The sequence below is a fragment of the Falco cherrug genome, chromosome 3, assembly GCF_023634085.1.
Source record: "Falco cherrug isolate bFalChe1 chromosome 3, bFalChe1.pri, whole genome shotgun sequence".
NCBI classification, from domain to species: Eukaryota; Metazoa; Chordata; class Aves; order Falconiformes; family Falconidae; genus Falco; species Falco cherrug.
In genome coordinates, this window is record NC_073699.1 from 114312405 (window position 1) to 114337881 (window position 25477).

Sequence of the window (25477 nt, forward strand, 5' to 3'; positions counted from 1 at the left end):
GATTTTTAATAGTTAACTTATTCTTTAACAGAATTGGTCAAGCCTGAACACTCAGTTTCAGTTGGCTATTTCACAGTTGCTTTTTAGATCTTTTTTTCAAGACTTGGGAAAGCCTTAATTTTTATTTGGCTTTTGGCAAGTGTCTTACTAAAGCTATTGTTCCATATGGGCTTAGGTCTTGGAAAGGAGTGGCGGCTACTTGCCTAACAGTATTTTCATTTGCTTCTTGTTTCCTTTTTCTTTAATACGATGCCTAATTCACAGATTAATATCCTGTTGTTGACATTCAGCATAATCAATATCAGCCTCTCTGTCAAGGGGAATTGCTGCCACGCACCCCTTGGCAGTTCATTTGGAAGCAAATAATTAGCGGACATGGGCCTGAAAATAGTAGTAGAAGAAGGGAACAGAGGTGTCTGAGTGAGTTTGTTGTCAGAATCTGATTCTAGCTGAGTTAATATCTCTTTGAGGATGGAGCTGTTATCAGTGTTGGAGAGGATTTTCTTTTCTTGGAAGTGTAATTTTAGGAGTGCAGAGCTCTCTTCCTTATTGATGCCATTTCTGCGGAGTGATATTAGGCTAACTAGTGAGGTGCTAATGTGTAACACCTCCCACCTAAAGACCTGAGTGGAGTTGTAACCTCAAAATCTGCAAGCACTTTACTCTGGTGGGTGAGTAGTTGAGGTGTCTGCAAAAGACAATGAACTAATCCAGCACACTGATTTTGCTGGGAAGATCCGATGAAGCTGGGTCTACATACTGGTTTCATCTTCTTGAATTCTAGCGTATCAGCTCTTGGGTGACTGGGGCTGATTTTTGGCTTAATTATTTTGGGGTGTTTTGGACATCTGGAAAGCAGAAGTTGAGGGGAGGGGAAATTTTAGGAAGGGTGCTAAATAAAATTAAGAGCTGGTAGGTAACATTTATTCCACAGTAGCTGATTTTTGTGTAAGCGTGGAGAGGAAGACAGAACTATGAGGAGCAGATAGGGGAAAGAGGAAAAAAGCATTTAGATGGCCCAATTTGTTGAGCTTTCGTCTTAGAAGTGCATGTAGTTGAAGTACAATGAAATACAGTGCTAACCTGTATCCTGATGGAGGCAGACTACTATTGAATTCACTAAGGTTCATGCTGTCTTTTAGTGCTATTATTTGCAGTTTCTGATGGATCTTTCCGTAGTTCTCAGATACATAATTATACTTTGTCATATATGCTAGAGAGTTCTTGCCTTGTGACTTTAGTACATCATCCCACTAGAATATCCGGTGTTCATAAAATGGCAGTGCAGCAAATGTTGGTAGTACGGCTCTTCTGGTGATCTGAAGACTGCTGCTTTATTTTTTTTTTTTTTTTTTCCTCTTCTAAAGAGAGTCTAGCAGCTACAATGCCAAAACACCCACACTAGGAGACAACATATGGCAGCTACTATGAATTAACATAGGGAATTAACATGTGGGTAAGTAGCACATTACTTTGTGTTTTTAAAAAGGCTTGAGCCTTGATAGCTGGATTCTAAGCTTTTAGCTATCTGCCCATCTCATCCCAATGCACAAAATGCAACCTTTCAGATAATGAGTTATGATTTAAGACTGATTTTGGCCATGTTTTGGAACTGTTTAAAGGTGTAGGCAAACAGATTGTTGTTTATACTTGCATATGTGCATATTGGTATGTAGGCTGAGAATTACAGGTGTGTTTACGGAACTTGTATGCTCTCCCCTTCCCTTATGTGGGAAGCAACTGTATACAAATAACCTGCCTGTACTGAATAATGTTTGGCGTAGTTCACAAACACTTTTGCTTCGGACTTTGTAGAAACTGTAGTAGAGATCTAGAATAAATAATACTCTCAACAAAGCTGAGTGGCTCTGAGCAAGAGGACAGAGTTTCTTGTGTAGTCTTCAGGACAGGTGTGTCCCTGAAGGTGTATGAGTGTTTGTATGCATATGCATCTGAGTGCAAAACTTTGAAATTCAGGGGAAGGTGAGTGTGTGGTTTGTTTTTACATCCCTGAGTTATTTGTACACAAGACTGAATTGATTTCCAGCATGCTGAGGTGACTTCATGAATTCCGAAAGGAGCTTCATTTATTAAACTTGTGAATAAAAGGGACACAAGAGAAATTCTTGCTGTAAAAAATCACAGAATGTAAAGAGCAAGACATTGTGGAAAAAATCCTATATTGTTTTGTCAATAAATTATGCTTTCTCCTACATAGATCACAGGAATGGGACTTTACCCTGGAAACAGCAATATTTGATACCCGAGGCAGCTTATTCCCAGCATAGCTCACACTTCACTGAATACACCGATCGATTATCCGCGGCTTAACCAAGTCTTCTCATTTCCTGCCTTCCATTACTGCGCTCAATCAAGCTGGCTGTTCTTTGTGGCCTGCCTTGTGCACTGAGATAAGCCATCAAGGCATGTTTCTATTAGAAAAGCTCTAGTAGATGGAATACTCATTAGATAACACTAACAGGTTTAAAGGTTGCAGTCTTTGTGTTGGTTCAGGTTAAGAGGACAGGAACCAAAAGGGCTGCCTTCTTGGGTTATTGTGTTTGAGGGGCAGAGAGGATTAAATTGTATGTTGCCGTATGTAGTACTCTTATTTAACATTTTTATTTCTTGCTGAATACTGATAGCTCTTACTTTTGACAATGCTTCTGTGTTTGCAAGAAGTAATAATGTGTTAATATGCATGCATCTGAATTAAATAACCCGGCTGCGAAAATAATATTCATTTGAAGCAATAACCTCTGTATTTCTGAGCTGGGTTTTCCTGGCTTACAAACAGCTGATCAGATTTCTTTTTTAAATGGAAAGCAGCCTACGAAAAGATATCCTGAGAACTTGAAATTACTTGCACTGTTGCAGAGTGGGAAGAAGAATGATACTTGTGGTGTCTCTTTAGCTCCTGATTTCCAGATAGTTTAATTTGTGCCACCCCCCACCCCAAGGGATTTGGTATCAGTGGTCTTCATTTTTCTTTTTCTCTCGATTGGATATAAGTAAATGTCAAAATCGAGTAAGTGTAAAAATAAATACTTTACAGTAGAAAATACAGGTAGCAATTAAACGTGGCAGGGGAGGGGTGTGGTACAGCGAGCAGAGCAAGTCAGATTTGACACTTGTATTGGAGCCAGGCTAATACTGTGTTATGGAGCATAATTAGAACTGTTTGTGTTAAATGAAATAATCATTTTTTGGGCACAAACTCCGTCCCAAGGGAGTGAGTTAATTTGTAGCATTTAAAAAAAAAAAAAAAAAAAAAGGCAAGCAACCCCACTTGAAAACTGGCTTTGTGAGGCCAGAGCCTTTATGCTGCAATGCATGAGATACTTATTTTGAGCAGTGGAATGACTGATAAAATATTATTGTGTTGTTAAAATAATGCAAAGAATTTGGTAGCTTAGAATTAATCACATGATCATTTTTTTCTGATAAAAATTTTCATCGTTAAAAGTATGTTTGAAAGGAAAGATGTTCTTTTCCTTGTTTCTGTTTTGCCATTTGTTTCTTTGAAATAGCTACTATTCACTGACTCCAGTGTGCCCATCTGTCATCTCCAGCATTTGCTGTATTGTTTCCAAAGCTAGTTGTGATTTAACATGGTATCTAAATAGGGCAAGTAATGAAGTGTAGTGCTTAAATCCCTCTGAGAGAATCTGCAGGACAGCTGTGATCATTTGCACAATTTGGTTAGTCATAACATTGGGAAGAGAATGTGGAATCTCTTCAGATGTGAATTGTAATGTGCAGTAGCTCTCTTTTCAAGTGTGTTCTAGAAGAAAACTGGCACCCTGGAAATGTCACAAATGCTGCGGGAATCAGTACATTCATACTTTTAAAGCAAACCTGCAAGATTATAAGCAAACCTGCAAGATTATTTCTTTTCCCTTTTAAAGGAGAGGCTTATTTTTAAATAGAAGCTGACCAGATGCTTGTGAACTGGGATTCTTTAATCCATTTTCAGATTTTATCTAATTCTTGTCGTATGTCCAAAACAGATTCATGTTTTTAAAAATGAATAATAAGCAAAACAGCAGAAACAGCAAAACTCCCAAGTGAGTACTTTTCAATGCTGCAGAAATAGACAATATTTTCATTTAAGGGGATAATGTAGTTTTGTAGCACAGGGAATCTTTTTGAGCTGACAGAAAGACACTTCAAAGCACTTGCCATTGCTGTGATTTCTGCAAGTATGAATTTGGCATGTGACTCTGCACCTTTTCATATGTAAAGGCGTGGAAAAAAACCCCAACACTATGAACTAGGGGACATTCCTTTGTGTGCACGTGGTTCTAAAATAAATGGTCTACCACAGAAGTTGGTGCCTTGACACTTCTGAGTATAGTCTGCTTTATAAATGACATACATATTTAGGATGCTGGCTGACAAAATAGCATGTCTAGGAGTTTCTGTGCAATGAAGGATGTAAAAAAACCAAGTTTCTGACAGACGTTTTATATTTCTAGGAAGACTGAAACTTCATGTTAAACCCCACAAAATCATGCATGCTGGTGAACAGATAAAATACTTTTCAAGATGAAGCATTTAAGTTGGACATAAAGCAGCAATGATCCTAAGAGGTATTTGGGAAGAGGTCAAATCAGTCACAGCTGCCCCCCCCTGCCCAACAACAACAAACCCAACAAAAAAAGCAAACCCAAACAAACAACCCAAACTCAGTCTCTACCAGGAAGATGCAAATAGTGGCTTATTAGTATGTCAACATATTTTTAGTTGCAGCATTGTCCTGAGATGTTTCTGTGAAAAGTTACTTGCATACCTCAGTTGTAATTTTTTTTGTTACATTCCTTACATATGGAGGCATTCAGTTGTGCCATGTGCATGCATTCTATGGTTCGGATGATGGAGAGCTGTCAGCATCATTGAGCATGTACTGCTTTCCATTTTGAGAGATACATAATGAGTCTGATAATTTTTAATTATCAATTAATACATTGGCCATGTTTGTGTTTTCCTGTCATAATTCACTTAAAATCCCTATTTAATAAAATTTTGGTTTTGTAAGTTAAAAGCATAGAAAGTTGGTGTACCTCTTGGTTTCATATCTATGCTTATACATGCCATTTGGATTGATTGGTTTTCTGTCATCTGTTTTGGTTCCAACTTGAACTTAATCTTTGCTCTTCAGAGTCTTTATAATTATTTTTGTTTCTGAAGTGTAGTGAAAGAAAAGCCACTCTTCTGTCTTATGAAACCCCCTGTAATTCCTTTTTCTTTGTGCTCTTCCCCTCTGACAATGCCTCACAACTACATGGTCAACCTGAAGAAGTCAATACCATTCCTGTTGGCAGGTTGCAGTGTAAAGCAATTCATCATTTCTCTGAAAACTTAGGTTCAGCCAGCCTCCAGAAATACAGTCTTATTCCCTGTGTTCTTCCTGACTGTGAATCTGATTTCAGGGGAGGAAACATTGTTGTTCTCTTCCACTGTGAACAGTAACTACTTACCTGGAATAAAACACATAGCAAAGGGAACAACTGAGGTGTTCTGTGAGTCTGGGAACAAAGTTCCAAAATGGGAAATGAAAACTTTCCCATCGAATTAAATGCTGGAACTTAGCAAAAAGCTCTGGACTGTCCTGAATTTATGGATTGAGTGATGAGTTGATAAAACACTACAAAACATAGTAAATACTTTGCCTTCATTGTCTCTTAATGTGTGAATATTCCTGATAAACTCTGGTGTAATCCCCTGCTATTCTTTTTTTTTTTCTTTTTTTTTTTTTTTCTTCTTTTCCTCCAAACCACATTGGGTAACTTGGTCATTTGCAGTGAAGCTTACAGGAGACACGGTAATAAGCAAAAACTTCTCTTTGCATTGACTGAATGGCAAACTGGGAGGGTCTTTTGAGAGGAGCGGAGAGAATGAGGTGGTCCTTTATGGCAGACAGCAAGAGGAAAAACTACTCCCAGCTACTGATTTTTTTTTTTTTTTTTCTATCCAGGTGTATCAGAATGCTGCGTAAGTGTTGACCTTAACCTAATCCCGGTGCTGTTAACAATAGCCCTGTGCTATCCTATGATGCAGTAAGAAAATTGCATCACCATCTCCTTTAGCCTTGGCCTAATTTGAAATAAAGTTGTGACCCCCTAACTCACAGCTCTGTGATGCCAAGGAAATGAAAATGTGATGGTTTTGATCCCTCCCGTTTTGTTGCTGTATAACCCCAGCGTACACGTACGTGAAGGATATACCTTCTTGCAAAACTTGAAGGCCGCAAAACTGCTGGCTTCTGGCAGAATCACTGAAGGGTTATGTAGGGGGTTGTATCCATTCATTCATGCTCACTTTGACCTCTCCATGACCAGTTCTTGTTTACCCAGATACAGTAACTAGTTTCATTTTTCTCTGGGCTACACACAGACACCCCTCCTCCCACACCCACCCTCCCTCCCCCCCATTTGTTCTTAAGAAACACTTCCACCAACAAAATTCAATACTGTATTTTGTAGTTCTTGTTCATGGTTCCATATACATATGTTCTTATACCTCCTTTACCCCATGCTTTTTGGAGCATTGTATTATTTGAGAAACACCCAACTTTAGTGGCACACACCAAGAAAATTTAAGCATTAGCTTTTGATGCTTGTTGTAAACTGCCCGTACATAGGCGAGTAGTACTCCTGCCGCAAAGAGATGCTTTCTGAGTGTGCTTTCAGGACTTTGTGTAATGCAAGGGGGGTGCTTTCTTCTCTCAACTAAAAAAATGTGATGAGAATTTGCAGAGAAATTCTGGGTTAATGTTTCCCACCACAGCTGCGTCCAGTTCTTGTTACCGGTAGTAGAATTTATGAACTTGTAGCAAGAGAGTAACAGAATGTTTACCTTTTTTTTTCCTTCAGAATTCAGAGTGTGTTCGTAAAAACTGTGACGCACAAAACTTTCTTTCAGAACAGAAGTCTGCAACCATGTTTTTTGAACAGCAGGCAGCTCAAAACGGTGTTGCCTCTCAGACTTCATCCTTTTGAGCTTTTTGATGGATTAGACAAGCTTGTTGTCTTGACTGAGAATGTATTCTTTTTTTTTTTTTTTTTAAAAAAAAAAAAAAAGTAGGTTCAGGTTTCTCCTGTAAAGCAGAGCACAAATATGCTTTGTATGTTCTTGAGGGGCTTTAGAGGTGTGCGGTGCATAGAGCTCGTGGTAGTGGCGGATTAAAGAAACTTTTCTGGCACAACGCTGCCACTATCAGGTGTTTTGTGGTATTACATGTGTTTTTAATCAAAGGCTTCAAGAAGTTAATTTAATGGAAACATGTTGATGTTTATTAAGCAGAAAGGGTGGAAATCGCTGTAAGAACCAGGCTGATGTGAACAGGAGAGATGGTGATAACTTCCTTGTCCCACAACCTATAATTTAACCTTTAAATGTAGGATCTAGAGAACTGTAGTCTAGAAAAAAACCGAACGGTTCTTGCAGTTGTCTCATGCCAAAAGAATTTTAATTTCCCTTTAGGCCTTCCTCTGTTTCTTCAAGTGTTTTGGAGCAGTAGAAAGAATTGGCTTCAAGGGTTTCAAAGATAAACTGAAGCAGAGAGTCTGTAATAACTTGATCTAAAAATTCTCTTTAAGTGGTGTTTATGCTTCAGTTTCCTTTTGTGAAGGAACAAACTGGTAGCTGGATTCTCAAATTGAAAAGGAGCACTTGAGGAGGATAGTTTTGTGAGGTACGTGAGCAGTCACAGCCTATAGTTACTGGGATTGAAGTGCAGCATCCTGTTCTTTTGTGTAAAAGAGTCTTAAAGAACATCTGCAAGTATGTCTGAATCCATCTGTCCTTGGGCGGGGTGTGTGTGTGTGTAAATCTGCTGTCTCTTGGTTACAACTGTTGAGAATGGTTGCATTGAATTATGTTACTATTGATACTCTTTCCTATGTTTGGCTGTAAATAAGTCTTGTTTGTAGAAATTAGCCGACTAACATCATGTTGCGTGGGGGCAAAAATTCCAGTCTTTTTCCGATCCCTGCTGCTTCTTTTCTTTGGTTAGTTTTTTGTGAGTGAATAGATCAGTATTTGCTGGTCAGCTATAGAGAGAGATACAACTGCATGATGATGCAGAATGTTCTTGTTGCCTTTGTCTAGTTTGAAATCTAGTCTGTCGTTAGCACGTTGCCCTTGTTTCATTGTCATAGAAGTGTGTTTTCCTCCCTATTTGGGTCTTACTTCAGGTTTCTTCAGTGTTGAAACAAATTTTGTACTTTAGAAGATTGTTTCAGATGTGGTCTGATTTTCCTTTTTAGTAATGCCTTTAGACCTTCTTTTTCAGAGTAAACGGGACCACCTCCTTATGAATGTCAAATGGTACTATCGTCAGTCTGAAGTCCCAGATTCAGTCTATCAGCATTTGGTTCAGGACAGACACAATGAGAATGGTAAGTTAGGCTCCGTAGAGTAAGGCCTTCTTTACTTGTACTCTGAATTTTAAGTTTTAACAGTCCAGAAAGTAAGAATACTGCTGCATAGGGATATGAAGCAAGGACTGTTGATGAAAACAATATATTAGAAGATGGATGATAAGTGTTTCTTACCTGCCTTGTTCTAACTAGTATGTGTCCTGTAACCCTAGCTATAATCAGATGTGTTTCAGGTATGGTTTAAATACTGTGCTGTATTATACTAATGCCTTGAGAGAGAATAGAAAAGAAAACTAACATTGGATTCTTTGTAGGCCTTCTGGACAGTGTACTAATATGTAACTAGCTGGAGACCAAGTTGCTGAAGAAATTGTGAATCTCTTTTATTTTTTGTCCTTCTGCCATAGTGTCATGAGAACTACGTTTTTTACATTCATGCTACCTTGGATGTATGAATACTCACTGTGGTTAATATTGCAGTAAGTGATGTAACTGAATCACTTAGAGCTGAGTTTCCCCCTTTTCTCTTTGCAAAAATAAGTGTGATCTTGGGTTTCATAGAAGCAGAAGAAACTTTAGTACATATTCCAGTGTCATTTATCTTTACCCTCTAGGGGAGACCTAACATTTGCTTCTGTTCTTACTAGGAAGTTTCCTTGAGGCAACCGTTAAAATTCTGAAGATATTCCAAGGCGAATTGTGATGATAAAAGTTGATGCTTGAAATAGGGACACTTTTTGGTGCATGGAAGTACAAAGTTGAGCATATGTTCTCCTTTGCAATTTGCAGACATTAAGGACATTTTGTGTGTGCTTTCAGCAAAAGCTGCACAAATTTAACATTCCTCTTAATAATTTATTTGAAACTTCTAATAATGGAATAATAGGCACACTGGCAAAAATGAGGATTTTTGATAGTATGGCTGCTTTGTTACACTTGTGCATGTGGAGAAGTATTTTTGTGTGTTCTTCAAAGGTATTATAAAGCAAGTCATAGAAAAAGTTATCTTCCACTTTTTTCATTAACACTGAGGATTTTCTCTATTTGAACATGAATATCAGTATTTACCTGAAAGCCAGAACACTAAGCAGTTAGTACGGTCAATATTTTGTTGAAGTTTTGAGATTAAATACGCGAAACAGCCAAAACATTATCCCAGAAGCCAGAGATAAATTAATTTGCTTAGTTCCTTTCGGCGGGGAGTGCCCATTTCTATGTGCAGTGGATAAGATGTGTCAATCAGTACCCTTCTTTCCCTTCAGCGGTTCTTCAGACATGGCGAGGGAGAATTCATGTGTAAAAATGGGTATTACATTATTTCTGTACCTTACAGGCTATGTAAACAATATCAGTGTTTGTCATCTTAACACTGAGGAGTGTGTATCTAAAACATTCTCAGACTTTGACCTGTAAAAAATAACCTGCAAAACAGCAATGGTAGATGCTTTCAGCTACAGCTAATGCGTTGGTGGTTTTTTGTTTGTGTTTTGGCTTTCCGGCAGACTCTGGACGAGAGCTTGTTATTACAGACCCAGTTATCAAGAATCGAGAGCTCTTCATTTCAGATTATGTTGACACTTACCATGCTGCTGCCCTCAGGTAAGTTACGGAGGATGTGGTGCAGTGTTTGAGGTGGATGAGAAAAACCTTACTGAGAAGTGCTTTTTATGTTTTTGTCTGGGGATCATTAGCATACTGCTTAGCTTTCTCCTCATCTCCTACAGTAATTAATTTGTGTTATCTGTTCTCATTCATAAAGGAGCTGTAATTCTGCAATCTTGTTTTAATCTCAGTTAATCAATGTTGCTCAGAGGATACTGTTTCCCATCATTTCCAATTTAGGTTATTGCTACTTCCGGCAGAAATGCCACCCTCTTCCCTCCTCTGTGTTTGATTTCCCTATTAACAATAGCATCTCCTAGTAAAGTGACTGGTAGTATGTTGCCCTGATTGAATTGTGTTAAAGGCTTTTTCTCAGAAGCACTTGTCATTGTTGCAGCCCAGCTAAGAGCTCCATTAAAAAAATAGCTGTACAGACAGGAGGTAATGGACCCTTGTATTGTTCTTTGTACACCCTTCCCTGGAGGTTGCTGCTCTCTTGACTCACTAAGTTTTTCACTTAAGTGGCTAACCTTTGACTAGGCCAAGGGGGTACACCATTACTTTAAAATGTTTTCAAATAGAAACAGTAAGGCACTGTTTTTTAGCAGATTTTCAACATGACAGACATGCATGGATATTGTCAAAATGCAAATTGAATATCCTTCCTGATAACGCTCAGATGGTGTTTCACTAGAACCATCTGGAGATTTTTTTTTTGTTCAGTCACTTTGCTGAAGCCACTTACTTCAAGACAAAGTAGCTGCAACTTCTGTTATATGGGCAGGAAGAAGTCTGATTTACATATTAAAGTTTTTATTTTTATAAACTTGGGAAATTCCAGTGATGTACTACAATCTCATGAAATGCCACAGTGCCTTTTCTGAGTTACCGTTTGCCTTCCGATTTTAAACTGGCATGCTTAGAAACAAGCTAGCAGGAGGTTGGCTGTCTTGGTGGAACCAGTCTTGGAAATCTCTCTGCTTAGGGAGAGAGAGAACCTGAACAGTGTGCATGGAGAGTTCCCTGGGGAGTATTGTAACTTCTCTTCTACATACTTTCTGTTTGGGTTTTTTTGCTTTTAAAGAAAAGATAGAAATAGGAAGATTAAAAAATGGAATATATGTGTATACCAAGCAAACCTGAAAAATAACCTTCCATTCTCCCTTTCCAAAAAGAGGGGAGGCTGCTGGAAGACCAAACTGATCACTTCCTCAACCTGTCTTCTGTTTCATGTACCTCTTTTTTGTTTGGAAGTGGGCCCCATAGGCACCTGTCAGACCACTGTTTTGCTTCTCTTTGTTGGTATATGGTTTCACTGTTGTTTTTGTTGTTTTCTGGATTGTTCATGCTTTTGATCATTCTTGCATGCTTGTTGATGGCATCTCAAGATGATCATAATGGGGAGAATATACTTTTGCAGGATAAAGATTATATTTTTCTTGACTCTTTATTAGCAAATTGTGATTAATACACGTCAGTAATTTCCAGCATACAAGATGAACATAAGGGTAATTGCACATGGTGCTCTTACAGTTTGGAACATAGAGTAGGCTTCTGCCATCTTTTGTGTTGTGGCAGGAGGATTAATACGAAATTCTGATTTATTACGAGATTATTTCTCTGCTCTCTGGAAACAAATGGCTCTGGTCACACAATGAATGGATGACAAACTGGAAACTAAAATCAGTGATCGTAACTACCAATCTTCTACTCTAACCAGTAGAAAAATTTACCTAGAGTGTGAGAAGCGAACAAACAGAGATTGGCTTTTTGCCAAGTGCTGTGCTAGACAGATAACGAGCTGCCCTCCCAAGGAAGATATCTGACTTCATCCCTGCACAACCACCAGAGGACCCCAACGACTGAAAAGCGCAAACGCAGTGGGGGTGGAGTTACTGAAATCATTTCAAGGAGTATGTATATGGCTGGTGCAACCTCAATGGTATAAGTAGATCATATTTGAACTTCTTTGGCGTGTCTCTGACAAGAGTCACGTGCCCAGCACTGTGGTTATTGCTCTTTGACTTTGCCTCACAATAAAAGATTTCCAAACCTACCTTTGGCGGGTCAGGTATTTATAACATAGAGGATACTTGTCAATCGCTGTGGAAGTGTGTAATGAAAGTTTTATGTCCTTTTTACCTAAATGGTAAATCTTTGTGGTAATGTGTAGTATTACTTGTCTGAAATAATATGAACAAGCTGTACTCATATGAATATAGATAATAACAAGCTTATCTGGAAAATGCTTATTAACTTCAGATGAATTATTGAAAGAAAACTAAATCTTTTCCCCCAAAATACTTTTAAAATGTGAATTTAATGTGAAATATCAAAACAAATGCCGCTTCTCACTTTCAGAATGACTAAATGAGGAAACTGGCTTCAGCCACCAGAGATAAAACTAATATTAGTGAACAAGTTTGTCTTTTGGTATTTCTGTGTGGTGCCTCAATTGTGGATCTTGTTAAATAATGTTCCATTACAACCCGGCATGACCTGTGCAATATTCAGTGTTGCTTTGTCCCTTGTCAGAAAGGCAATTGACTGAGAATTAGGCAATCATAGGGACACTTCTGCAGCCTCAGCTCACAGGATGGCTGTATTGGTTTAGTGGGTTTTGGTGTGTGTCCACCCCCCTGCCCCCCTAAAACAGTTGGCAAGTTTATTCATACTTCATCCTTCTGGTGTGTGTTTTCCTTGCCTGTAGTAGTTGATGTCATTATCTGAGAGTTCATGTTCCAAGGTAAAGTTCTTACTGGTGGCTGGTTGGTAAGCCTTTCTGAAGTGCTTTACCATGAAAAGATTAGGAATTGACTCAAGCTTAGCATTTCAGCTTTCTAGTGCAGCTTTTCAAGTACATAGTGCTTTTAAGCTCTGCTGAGAAGACTAGGCAAAGGGATCCAGTATTATTACAGGCAAAATAATTACTTGTCTTGGTGTACTGCTGGCAACAGCACTTTTCATTCTATTTTAACCAAGACTGGCAAACCTTTTTACAATGTTTAATAAGCTCCGTAGTAGCTTGCTTATACTAGCAAATACTACCCAATAAATACAAGTGAAAGGAGATGCTATCTGTATTAATACTAGAAAGCTTGACATACTGAAAAAGAGTGAAAGCTTGTGCTTTGTTTATTACATTTAATCAGGTTTAGATAAAAAGCACTGATTCTTTGGCTGTCTGGCCTGTTTGTCTCTGCCTGCTTCTGACCTGATTTACTTGGTGGCAGTAAACTGTGATGCATTGAATGACAAAACACGAGCAGCTGTTGAACATAAACCCTTGTCCAACAAACCCCTGAAAAAATGAGATGTAACTTCTTACAGCTAGTCCTAATGCTCATCCTTAAGGATAATGACTTCATCAATGAACTATATTAAAAAAAATTGTCTGTTGTAGAACAAACTAATAAATCCCCTTTTCCTTTTTATTATTTTTTTTTATTAAATGTCTTTGTGTTTTACTCTTATATATGAAAGCAGAAGGAAGAAACTTTTATGTGTTCGGAATTTGCATTGTTAGGATTGTAGTCTTGCTAAAACCAGCATAGCTTTGCTTTTTATTTGGAAGAGTTATTAAAATGAAGGTTTATTTAGCTTTCTAAATAAAAAGCTGACCTCCCAAATAACATGAGTAGTAGAATCTTTGAAGCTTCCTTAATGACCTAAGTGTAAACAGGACTGTAAAAACTTTGAAAATAAGACATTTTCAGGATTGTATTTCTAGGGTAGATATTGTTCATTAGTCTGATTAAATTTGGGCTCCTCGGGACTGTGCTGGCTGAATGAGAATTTATGAATGTTTGCACAACATCGCCTGAGACATTGTAAATGAATCTTCTTCCTTTTCCACCATGGGAAGAATCTGCATGGTTATTTGTTACAACAGACTTACATTTATGATGTTTTAGTCATTTATGAGAACACAAGGATGTCTGTGCCTTATACACAGATTGTAGTGGCACTTAAAAAATAGCTTTTATTCAAGATACAATTCTGATACCATTTTCCCTCTTTCTTGCAGAGGGAAGTGTAATATCTCCCATTTCTCTGACATATTTGCTGCTCGAGAGTTTAAGGCCCGAGTGGATTCATTTTTCTACATACTGGGCTATAATCCAGAGACAAGGTAAGTGATGTGACTTTAAAAAGCAAGCTTTACCACTGATCTAAGTCTGTAGGACCAAGGAAACTACTAATGGGAAGAAATGTTAAAATCAAGTGTGATGCTGACAGGAAGGTGGGATGGAAGGGAATGAAAGGGAGAAGCTGCATCTTCCTGCTGTATGTATAGAGAAAAATTAAGAGTAGGTAACAAAATTGTGAAATGAGTTGTGACATCCAGTTGAACGTCTGTGTAAATAACGTACTGCTTACAGAACAGGTTTTTAGAACTGTGAAATGTTTTAAAGGTTGCAAACATTAGCAGGAATAGGAATTCTTAGCTGTCTTAAACGCACACCCCTGAAAATACTTTTAAAATATGTTCACATCTTCTAGTAAGCAATGTTGAAATTTACTCACTTTTAAGAAATCAAATTGGAAGTTCTTAGGTGTGGAAGTTCATGCTTTGATGTGTAAACATTCATATAGAGATCCATATCAACAATTCATAGTTTATGCTTCACTGGCCTAGAGCAAATTCTAGATACAGAAAGAACACTTTTTTGGGGAATTAATACATACTTGAAGAAGGTACGTTAGGCATGCTCTTTCATTTCACAGTTCTTTCAGTCTGTCTAGGGGTTGGCCAACCAATCTTCTATCTCAGCTGTGTTTGGAAAGCAAAGCTGAAACTAGATTGTACCTTCATTATTTTTCAGGTCCAAACCATGACCCTTATTTTTATCATTTATGTAGTTTTATAAACACAGAGAATGCCTTACAAATACCGGCCTTAAAGAATTTGCTGTCTAGGGGCGTATTTCAACTAGCACTTGAGTAGAAGATTATTAATGTGTAACAGGGCTCAGCAAGGTCTGTGCTGACTGAAAGTTTCTTTCTGTGCAAAACCATAATTAGCTGTGGACCTCGATTTCTGGAGATATTGGCGAGAAAAATATTATTCTAAGCAGGGATTAGGTAAGCATGTAAATAATGAATACTTGAATTGTTATATGGTGGATTCACTGTTTTTAATGCAGATATGAATCTTTATGCTTCAGGGCATAGCCAACCTCTTAACTGCTTGCAGTTAGGAAGAAACTCCCTATGTGGGCGTATTATTATGTAATTGCCTATTTATGAGGCTTCCTGTACCTTCCTCTGAAGTGCCTTAAACTGTCCGTATGTGTGAGACAGGCTATTGGACTAGGTAAACTCCCTTAATTGATTCAGTTTACATTCATAGCAGGTACTGTCAGTCTAAGTCCCTAGGAGGCAATCTTACTAGTGTGTGGTGCTGAGGTCTGGGAAAAGGGCATGAAATCCTGTAATGTTTAAAAGTACAATATGTTAAACTATTTGTGGTGGGTTGGTGTGGGTTTTTTTGAGTGGTCCCACAAGGTGACATGTTTATGAAGGCTGTCATGATATACATCTCTGATATTCAGCAGTGTGCTTGACCCCTGTATTTAACTTTGTCGCTTTTCTTCAGTGCATTTAGTTTTGAGGGTGTGACTGTTATAAATACGCTATTTGTATTGGTGTTGGAAGTTTTGTGTTTAATGGATGATTTCTCTTTCAAAATGCCATTTATGTGAGTTGTCAGTGCAGTTTTAAACCCACACTCTGTGTAGAAGTAGCTAGAAGTAGCTGTTAATTCTTCCAGCTATTAGAAAATGACTGAGCCTGAAAAGATCAATGGAATGACTAAGCACGGTGCTTAGTGATCAGCTAATTACTCAGACTAGCCAGTTCTCAAAATGTAGGTTTTTCTTCATTTGGTTGCAGCCTGGGGTTTTTTTCAAGTCTGTGTTTTGTCTGGGGGGTGGGGTGGGGAGGAAGGTTTAGAAAAAGGAGCTGAGTCTAGCTTGCTGTGTGTTTGCTGCTGCTTTATAATGCATGCTTCTTTGAATACCTACTTCTAGCTGACCTGTTGGTGGTTTGTCTATAAAGACAAAACCATCTTCAGCTTAATCTGCTTTTCTAATATAGCGTTCTTTTCCATATGGGAAGGATGGAAAATTTTCATGGTAGCTTGAAGTAGTAGTATGTTTTAGATCACAGTCTGAACCTTGCATTCACACCCCTTCAACTGACTTGTAGAAACATGTGATAGGGTATGTTCTTAGACCAAACAAGTGTGAGCTGTTGCATCTACAAAGATACATCTCTGTTTGAGGGATTTTATTTTGTGTTCAGCATTAGATGCTCATATACTTATCTGCAATTCTCAAATGCAGTTCAGCGTGTTGGGAATCTGACTTTTTCTTCTGTTTTGACATGTTCTGTTTGCAAAACAACCTGCGGATCCCCAAAATGTCCAAAACACTGGTGTGGTGGTGTGTAGCAAGAGACACTTTCAGTCTTGGAGCACACAGTGCTAAAGGAAACTATGTTTTGTCCTCTTCTATTTGAAAGCTTGCTGACGATAGGTTTAGTTTGGGAAATGCCAAGAACAGTGATTCTGTTGTTGATCATTCTGTGGTCTTGAAATGGTACATTTGTGTGTTTTGGGGTAACTTTTTTTATTAACAGTATATATTAAGCTGGGTTTCTTCTACAGAGTTTGGTAAGATTACACGCTATGTTTCGGTAATTCTCACATCACTGAGAAAAATCTGATTGTGGAATAAAAACCAAAACCAATCTTAAAGCTTGAGGCTGGGCATTATCATCTTGAATACAGTTAATCAAGCTAGTAAGTAGACTTGAAATATGTTCCTGGCTCTCAAGAGTGTGGAATACAAGCTTAGTGGATGTATAGTCAGCTGAGAAAGAAAATAAATTTTATGCTAAGTACTTTAAAATAATTAATATCATGTCTCTTCAGAGAAGTGGCTGCTCTGACACTGACTAATTCCACTAACATGGAATCCCACTCAAACTTCTGGGTTCCCCAGATGGCCGGATGAAACCAATCTTTATCAAAGGAGAAATGTTATGTGACTTGTATATGCTCTGAAATTAGTTTAGAAGCGTTTCAAAGTGTAGAGAAGAACAGTCAAGAGACACGACTGAGCAAAGAAAAACAGACCTGTTGTACCGCTTCAGAAAATCAGTAACTGCACCAGCTTGAGTTAAGCTGTTGACTTGGGTGTTTGAGTCTGAAATCAGCTCTGCCTGTTAAAAAGTAATATGTAGCAAGGCTTGGGAATGCTGTTGAACATACCGCTTGACCTCAGACAGCTGTTTTTCACCAGCTTGTGTCTTGCATTCATTTACTACAACTCTAGTTCTTACCCTATCTGTGGTATAGTTCCATATGTAGCAGAATCTGGCAAGAACTTCTTCCAGTCCTTCCTTTTGAACTGTGACATCCTGTATGAACTTACAGAAGCAACTTTGAACTATCTCATTGAAGGATACAGGCGTGCCAGATGCCACTGTTGGCATTGGACTGTTTTTGTAGTGTACCGGCAAGTACTAGGCAATCAGTTCTTTGATCTCAGGAGTGAATAAATACATTATGAAGTTTTGTCTGACACTGACAACTTTAAGTATACATAGATTCAAATGCTACAACATTCTTACTTGGATCTAGAAATAATCAGGTATTATTTTAGTTTTCATCATCCTGAATCAAAATTACTCTTCCACAACACTGTTTCACACTGTAGAACAAAATACCAAACGTTCAAAGCATGGGTGAATTTTCCAAGTAGATGTTTTATGAAAGACCAGGATCTTGACAGTGTTTTTATTCCACAGTGTGTGCTTTTCCTTAATTTTTAATCTTTTTTTCTTCTGAAGTGGTGTTCTGGGGTGATGTGAGCTAAATGAGTATGGGTGTATCCCTGAGGAGTGCTCCCAAGAGTGAAATGGAAGGTGACTTGCTTTCTTTTTCTTGTCCTTCATAGTTTACTATTTCATGTTGTCTGGTAAGGGTTTTCTACTGGAAGTCTGAATCACTATGGAAAGCGTAGTGGTAGAGTACAAGTTCTCAGGTCTAGAAACAGATGGGAATAGTCTTAGTTTTTATGAAGTCAAGAAGCCAGTGTGGAGTTGTGTTTAAGTAGGATTTTCAAAGCTTCCTCTTAGTGTTGCCCTTCTTCGGAAAAGAACTGTAGTGGAATGATAAATTGATACCTGGAACCAAAATGTGAACAGAAGCTAAAGAGGACTAAGAGGGCTGTGAAGCTCTGTTTTGCTATTTTGATATATTGTCTCGTTAACTTTTAGCAGTCAGAATATATTGATTTTACACATATAATAGTGCTAGGGCTGTGATAGAGTGTAATGATCATAAAGGTTTTTATATGTATCCATATTTACGTCTCAAATCAGAACCTTAAAATGAGTCCTTATTATGCTTACACTTAAGTAGAACACTGACAGTTTGTGGTGTACTTTATTTAAATAAGACAATTCCTAGAATGTATCGCAAGTCCAATTTTTTTTTCTTTAAATAGGTTTAGCAATTTTACATACAACCAGGAATCCTCCTAATGGGGAAAACTGGGGACTGTTTGTATGGTATGCCCATGTGATGTGAAACAGACTGCTTCTGTATGTCTTACTAAATTACAGCGAAGTTGGTTTGTATCACTCTGGTCTAGTATTCCCAGGAAAGGATTATGGAAGATGCTGAGCACCCCTTACTTCATGTCAGTAGGTATTGTCATGTATTGGAAGTGCCTTGCAATAGATTACTTTTACGCAAAGAGACAAAAATATCCCAAAACCTCTCTTTATCTAGATAAAGGGATGTATAACTTCCTTGGATTATTCCTTCTGGCTGATATCACACTTACTAATATAACTTGGGATATGTTGTTTCTATGTGTTTGTATCTCAATTTATCTCTGAACTGGAGGGTAGCATAAAAGCTGAGAATTTTATCTCAAATTCATGGTGTGAACTTCAGGAGAAAAACTTAATCCAGGACAGCAGTACCAAAAAAATCCAGAAATACGTTTCAGCTGTAGTTGAAATGAAGGCTAGATACATTTGGCCTTATAAGTGTTCTTACTTAAATTTGTCAGCTGGTAAAGACTGTACAACGTATTTGGAGCAGTTATCTTTTTGTAGTCTGTGAAAATTTGATCGGACAGTTGTTCTGAATGTGATGCCTCCCGTAATATTTTTATAACAGAAGTGAGCTAATAGAATGTTATGGTGGGTTTGTTTGTTTGGGGTTTTTAGCAGTTTATTATACTGCAGTTCTAAATGCATAGCCTAGTAAGCTTAGTACTAAAAAAAAAAGGGGAATTTTTATCATGGTTGGTTGTGTTTGGTGTTAAATTTATTTTTAATTTTTTTTTTCCCTTTTCAAGTGTGAGCAAAGCCCCTCTCTCCTGTATCTTAGGGAAGGGCTACTTCAGATTATGAGTGAGCTTTGGTAGCATCAGATAGTTTCAGCAGAGCCACAGCAGCTGTAATGTTCAAGATATGAACATTTTGAGTTCTTATTGCAGGTTCATTGAAGGAGCCCAGACTGTGTTGTTGAAGGTTCCTGGGCAACGGGGTGGGAGGTAACACAATATGGGCAACAAGAAAGGTGTATTATCCAGCTTACAATTTTTTATAATTTAAATTTTGTTGTGATAACATTTTATCACTGGATTATTTTGAGAGAGAAAATTTGGGATTGTTTTGTAGCCTGGTATGTTTTTACTTGGTCTTTTTTCTGTCTTAAAACTCAACATCTGAGAAACTTCTTATTCTTTTCTAGGCTCGCAGTAAGTTCAAGTATCTCAGATGCTCTAAAATGCAGGCAGGTATGCTAATTAAAGCATTTTATGCTGTAGGGGAAGGGATATTACTTTCATATAAAAGGGTAGCTAAGAATTTTTTTGAAAATCATATCAGTGAACAGGAGTGCAAAAGATCAAGGATGATGTAGGAAGTTCAAGCCGTGAGTGAAGTCTGGCTCCTCTTGGGCTCACCTTGTGTCCACACGTGCTGACAGATGGCAGCGGCATTGTTCTTTGAGAATTCATATTCTCTAAAGGGTCTCATATATTGCATTATTGACAGGTAGAATAGAAGTATTTTGTGAATCAGCTTGCTGCTTTGTTTCCTAACTGATATATTGTATGTTTAAATGTGAAGCTTCTGTCATTTGCATTTATGAAAACCTCGAAGCCTTTTAGTCAATGTGATTTTTTTAAAAAGCTCATCACAAACTAGGGGAAAAAAGATTTTAGAAGCCTTTTTGAAATTGATGTGTATTTCCATTGGAGAAGATTTAAGAAGTGCTGGAACACAGACCTCCAGACTTGGAACGGCTCTGCTCTCCGGCGTTGGCTGTATCAGATCCCCCAGCTAAGGCCCCACTTCCCTGCACACTAGCTTGGTATGCAGAAGCTGCGGAGTCTGTTCAGTGCGCTTTATTTACGGAACCAGCAGGGTTGAGATTGATTGCGTTGTAAGACAGTGTGTGGATGAGGGAGGGTCACAGCACATGCTCAGTCCTGTCAGTCCGAGGGCGAAGTTTCTGCGTTCTGCGTGCAGGCTTAGGTCATAGCACAAGCTCAGTGAAAGCTCTCTGAGGTCTCTCAGACTGCATGTGCCTCCATTTTGAGTTGGTAGAGTGGAAAAGGCAGAGTTTTAGCTGTTAAGTAGAGGGCTCAGGAATACATCTAAACCCACAAGAGCCTGTCATAGTCATGGATGATCCATTCAGCCCCTGCAGGTAGGCTACATCACTCTGGCCTCCCCTAAACAGTGATGATTTTTGCTGTTGTTTGTGACTTCTGAAATGTTTATGAAATCATTTCATTACTACTGCATGTTCCTCAGAACCTTGTAATCTCACATCAGCTTTGCTGTGCAGCTGTTCGTATGGTGCATGAGGGCACTGAGCAGGGAATCTGCTGGCTAAGGGGTGCATGTAGCAAAATGTTGAAGCTGTGTGGTCTTATTTGTAATTTTATATTCCCCACCCCCTGGTGCAGTTTGAATTTCAGTTGTGCTGTCTGCATGCCAACCTTATGGCAGGTCCTAGGGAGCCGCAGAGGCACTCTGCGGGATGCAGCGTTACTGAAGTGGCCGTTAGGGAACGTCTGGGCCTGTGACAGGCTGTTAGGATAATGTTCCAGGGAGGGTCGCAGGCCGGCAGCCGTTGTTTGCTCGGAGGAAGGGTGGCTCTCGTTCCGACCCAGGGGCAGTGATCCCACTGATACTTCCACAGGTATTGAGGGGGGTGGGGGGTGGGTGGGAGTTAGCCAGCATGGTTCTGCTTGCTTGTCAGTCACATGCAAATAACACACACGCTCTTAAAATGCAGCAATATTGTCTTATGCACTGAAAGACTTGTGATGTGACAGCTGTGTAAGCAATACTCACGTCTGTTTTATTGGGCTAGGAAAACAAATTTTTAGACTGATGTGAATAAAACAGAGGACTTGAGCTCTACGGTTTTGTGTGATGATAGTATGGCTGCAACTGGCTTTGAGGTCCTTGTGGGACAGTCGTCAGTGACTTGTCACTGCTAAGTGTAAATGGGGTTGAAAGGAGTTGTTTCTGTTGAGTGGGAGTAAACTGGATTCTGTGGTGTGTTCTCGTTCACAGTAGTGTCTGAACTTGTGCAAAACTGGGTGCTGTTCTGTTGTGGCCCTCTGCCTAGCCCACTGGCTTGCAGAACTGATGTTGGCACCGTGGGCTCTGTTGCTGAGGGGAAATGCTTCTGTCAGGGTAACTTGCTAGTTACTGGAGCATGTGGAGTTTGAAGGTGACCGGATGGGCTGTGCTGCTTGTAGTGAAGTCGCTGGAACTTCATAGCAGAAGGCTGACTTCAGCACATGTAGTAGTTTACCTCTGCAGTGTGCGTTACTGGGGCTACCTCCCTCCTCTTGCCAGAAGCTGGGGAATGAATGATGAGTAAAACTGCGTAGTTTTGCCCATGTTAGTGCCGTGTCCGTATCTGTATGCTCTCTGAAGTGTCATTCCCTTTTCCATTGCCTTTTACACCTATAGAGCATAAAACTCAAGAACATCTATTTAGTGTGGATCACTGGTCATTTTTGCCATTGGCTGAACAAAAGTTGTGCTAATGGTTATGGAGCACAGTTCCCTTGAACTTCAGTCTTGCTGAATCGCCCCGTAGTTGAAAGGGGTGTCTCTGTAGGCCTAGGCTTTGGAAACTTTCTTATTCCTCTTAAAGGAGCTACTTGAATACATGTACAGGGATGTGACACTGCCCTGTAGGAATACAAGGATATGACACCTGGTGTCCTCAACATTTGTTTTAAATGTTGACTTCCAAGCGGAAGAGAGTGAATGTGTTAAGGGATGGGAAGGGTATGAAGCAGTCTGTGCTGGTTTTTAGTGATAATTTGTGCATGTGTTAAAAAAAAGGCTTGAAAAAAACGCTTATAAAAACTATAAGGTTAACTAACAATAGCACAGGTGGAAAAAATGAAAATATGTATAGGTTATAACAAAACAAAATCTGATTGCCAAACAGAAGTATTACATTTGGCAAAACAAGTACTGCTGGAACAATATGCCAGGTAAGGCATTCTTCACTTAAATCACTTGCACATGAAAACTTGTGGATGTGGTGTTGGTTATATTGGCTTCCTCTTGAAGGGTGTCTGGTGTCTGTGCTGTACAATTGGATGGCTCCTGTTCCTGGCAAATGTATAGATTTTTTTTTTTTTTTTTTTTTTTTGGTTGCTGTGGCAGTATTCCTCTCTCAGCAGGCTTTCAGAGATTGTGAGATCTCGAGTTTTCCTTTCCATGTGCTTCAACACCAAATGTCTTCCGCCAGTTGTGGGGTTGGTCAGCCAGTTTCTAATGAAAGCAGTTCTTCAGGCTTGTGCATAGGTGTACAAGACTGTTTGGTTTTCTGTTTGTGTTACTGCTTTCTTTTTAAAATATATCTCCCTTGCCTGTGCCCCGCGCGCCCCCCCCCCCCCCCCCCAAAAAAAAAAAAAAAAAAACAACAAAAAAACAAAACCCCAACCAAAAAAACTCAAAAGCAACCCCACAACCCAAAAAACAACCAAAAACCAAACACCCCCACCCCCACCCCCTGGTAGTAGCAGAAGTAAGGCTGTCTGCTGTAAGTTATCTGTGGTACTGGCAAGACAGTCTGCTGAAAAGATCCTTTCTCCTTGATCAAGCTGTGGAGTGTGCTTATTCATTGCTACTGATGGTGAAGTTTTAAGCTGGCTAGATGCCCAGAAGATTCTCTCCAGTTCAGACACTGTTGATAGGTGGTCTGGTGACTTAGAGTTCCACTCCAAATTCCAACTGTTTGAAGTTAGAAGTATATTATGGGGAGTGCTTGTATTTTGTCTTTTGGATGAAGAAATAGCAGGCAAGTACATTATAGTCTTTCCATTGTTCTGGCTTCGATTTTAATTGTTTTTTCAAGACCTAAATCAGTAAGATTACCTCTCCCCCCCCCCCCCCCCCCCCAATTCTTTAAGCTGTAATTTGTTTTAATGAGAGCTTTGTATTTCCAGGTGTATGGCAGAACTATATCCCTATCTTCAAGCTTGTTTTATGATTTGCAATCTTCATGCTGATAACCTTTAACACATGCTGTTGCTTCTCCACTTACCTGCTGTTGAAGGAAGCTGGAGATTTGTGTTGTCAAGCAAGCTAAGAGACTGAGTGGTAGACCATTGCATCTCACCATGATGAATGGATAGAAACAGATGGGAATGATGGGAAAAAATAACTTCTAGGTTGGTGCCAGATTCTACTGTCCTGCATGTAAACTGTGATTGTACTGAAGATACGGTGCTGATGTAGTACATAGTCTGTTTTAATAGTGAGTATTTGCTCTGGAAAGTGCAAAGGTACTACCTGGCCATTTTGGAAACTATACAGGATAAACACTTAAAGTGACATATTTCCGTGCTGAATTCATTTCCATATTTACTTATCAGTGTAAATGTTGCTTGTCAGTAAGTAACATTCTGGTTCTATTAGAATCACATGTAGAACAGATGAAAGACTTAGCATCATGCAAAGGTTTCCACTTACTCATTTTTTTGAACTTGTGATCAAAATACTGGTGTCTTCCTTATTTGAAGGGAAACAAATATTGGAAAGCAATTATTAGAGAGAAAATCTACAAGCAAAATACTACTCACAGAGGTAATTCCTATGTGGAGAGAATGCTTGTTTCCTTTGCAGTAACTTGTCTCTAAGAATGGTTGTTTTATGATTGCTTCCATGCTACCTTTTGAGTAGGGGATAATACTTCTAAGGACTCTGTAGTCTTTTTTCTCGTATATAAACCCAATGAAAAATACTGTTATCTTGAAAAAGCTTTGCTTGTCTGACTCAGACTTCTGTAACTACTTCCTTTTCCAAACAGGAGCAGAACGCAGGGTCCTCTGCTTCCTTTAAAGTTCCAACACAGCAGTCAGCAGGTTTGAGCTTGTACTCAAGGTAGAAATGTTAGTGCATGTTTATTCATTCCATCTTCAGATTGAGCAATCACTGAAAATGCTCCCGTATAAGTTCATTTGCCTGAAATAAGGTTTGGTTTTTCACTCAGAATATGAAATTGCTTGTGCTTTTTTTGAAATTATTATTATAACACACTGTTACAACAGGTTTTAAACAGAACTTAAACTTTCTAGAGGCTGACTGGTAGCAAGAATATTTTCTGAGCATTAAAATACTGCTTCTAGAACAGAAATTAAAAAAAGTTTAAGGCACAAGTGCAAGCTGGACACATGAAATCAGGTAACAAGTAATTTTTTTACGTGGAAAATAATTGTTGGGAAAAGCTAACAAGCCATTGTTTAATCTGTAAATTTGATATAGGTCTCAATGTAATGAAAACAAAACCATGTAACTAATTCATTGTGTTTAAGCAAGAATTTCAGTTTGCTGGGGGGAGAACAAATTCTGTTATTTTTAGGCACCAAACTCACAGGGTTTTTTTGGTAGTTTGGGGGTGTTTTGGGTTTTTTTTTGTTGTTGAAGGTTGAATGGCCTGAACCTGATTGTCCCTTTTTTGTACTTTGAGCTGTGTAATGTAAGAACATAACATGCATAAGAACGGTGGTCTTGGGTCAAATTGAGGATCCATTTGGCTCAGTATCCTGTCCCCCAACAGTGGCCATAAGCAGATGCTTGGAGGAACTAAGAATAGAGCCATGGTGTTTGACAGAGGCTTACTGTGTTTGCAGACAGTCTAGTTTGCAGTGAAATCCTACAGCTTCATTAGTGCTACAGAGGAGCAAATGTATGTAAAGGTTTGTCTCTCTGTTTCATAGTTAAGTCTCTGTAGACAGAGCTTGCATGCCTCGGATGAGGGAGGAACATGGCAAGAGAAGTTCTGAGTTTTGTTTTATGGATGCACAATATAAAATAAAACAGAATGTCTTACCAAATGGAACTTTTGATTGTAATGCCAGTCCCTTTCAGGCCCTGATAAACTATTTTTCAACCAGCTCAAGTTGGAGGGGAGTAAT

The 25477-nt window shown here is 38.8% G+C and overlaps 1 protein-coding gene across 8 annotated transcripts in view; it reads left to right on the forward strand.

Annotated features, from left to right (window-relative positions):
• The window catches only part of RERE (arginine-glutamic acid dipeptide repeats), a 254406-nt gene that overhangs the window by 121392 nt on the left and 107537 nt on the right, over positions 1–25477 (forward strand). For 7 of the 8 annotated variants that reach the window (XM_055705121.1, XM_055705123.1, XM_055705116.1 and 4 more), the window contains exons 4-6: positions 8297–8402; positions 9887–9983; positions 14014–14118. In XM_055705121.1, coding sequence (XP_055561096.1) covers positions 8297–8402; positions 9887–9983; positions 14014–14118 — 308 coding nt within the window. Of the gene's footprint in view, positions 1–8296; positions 8403–9886; positions 9984–14013; positions 14119–20554; positions 20728–25477 lie in introns of those variants that run through there. The other variant, XM_055705124.1, reaches the window with a different exon arrangement.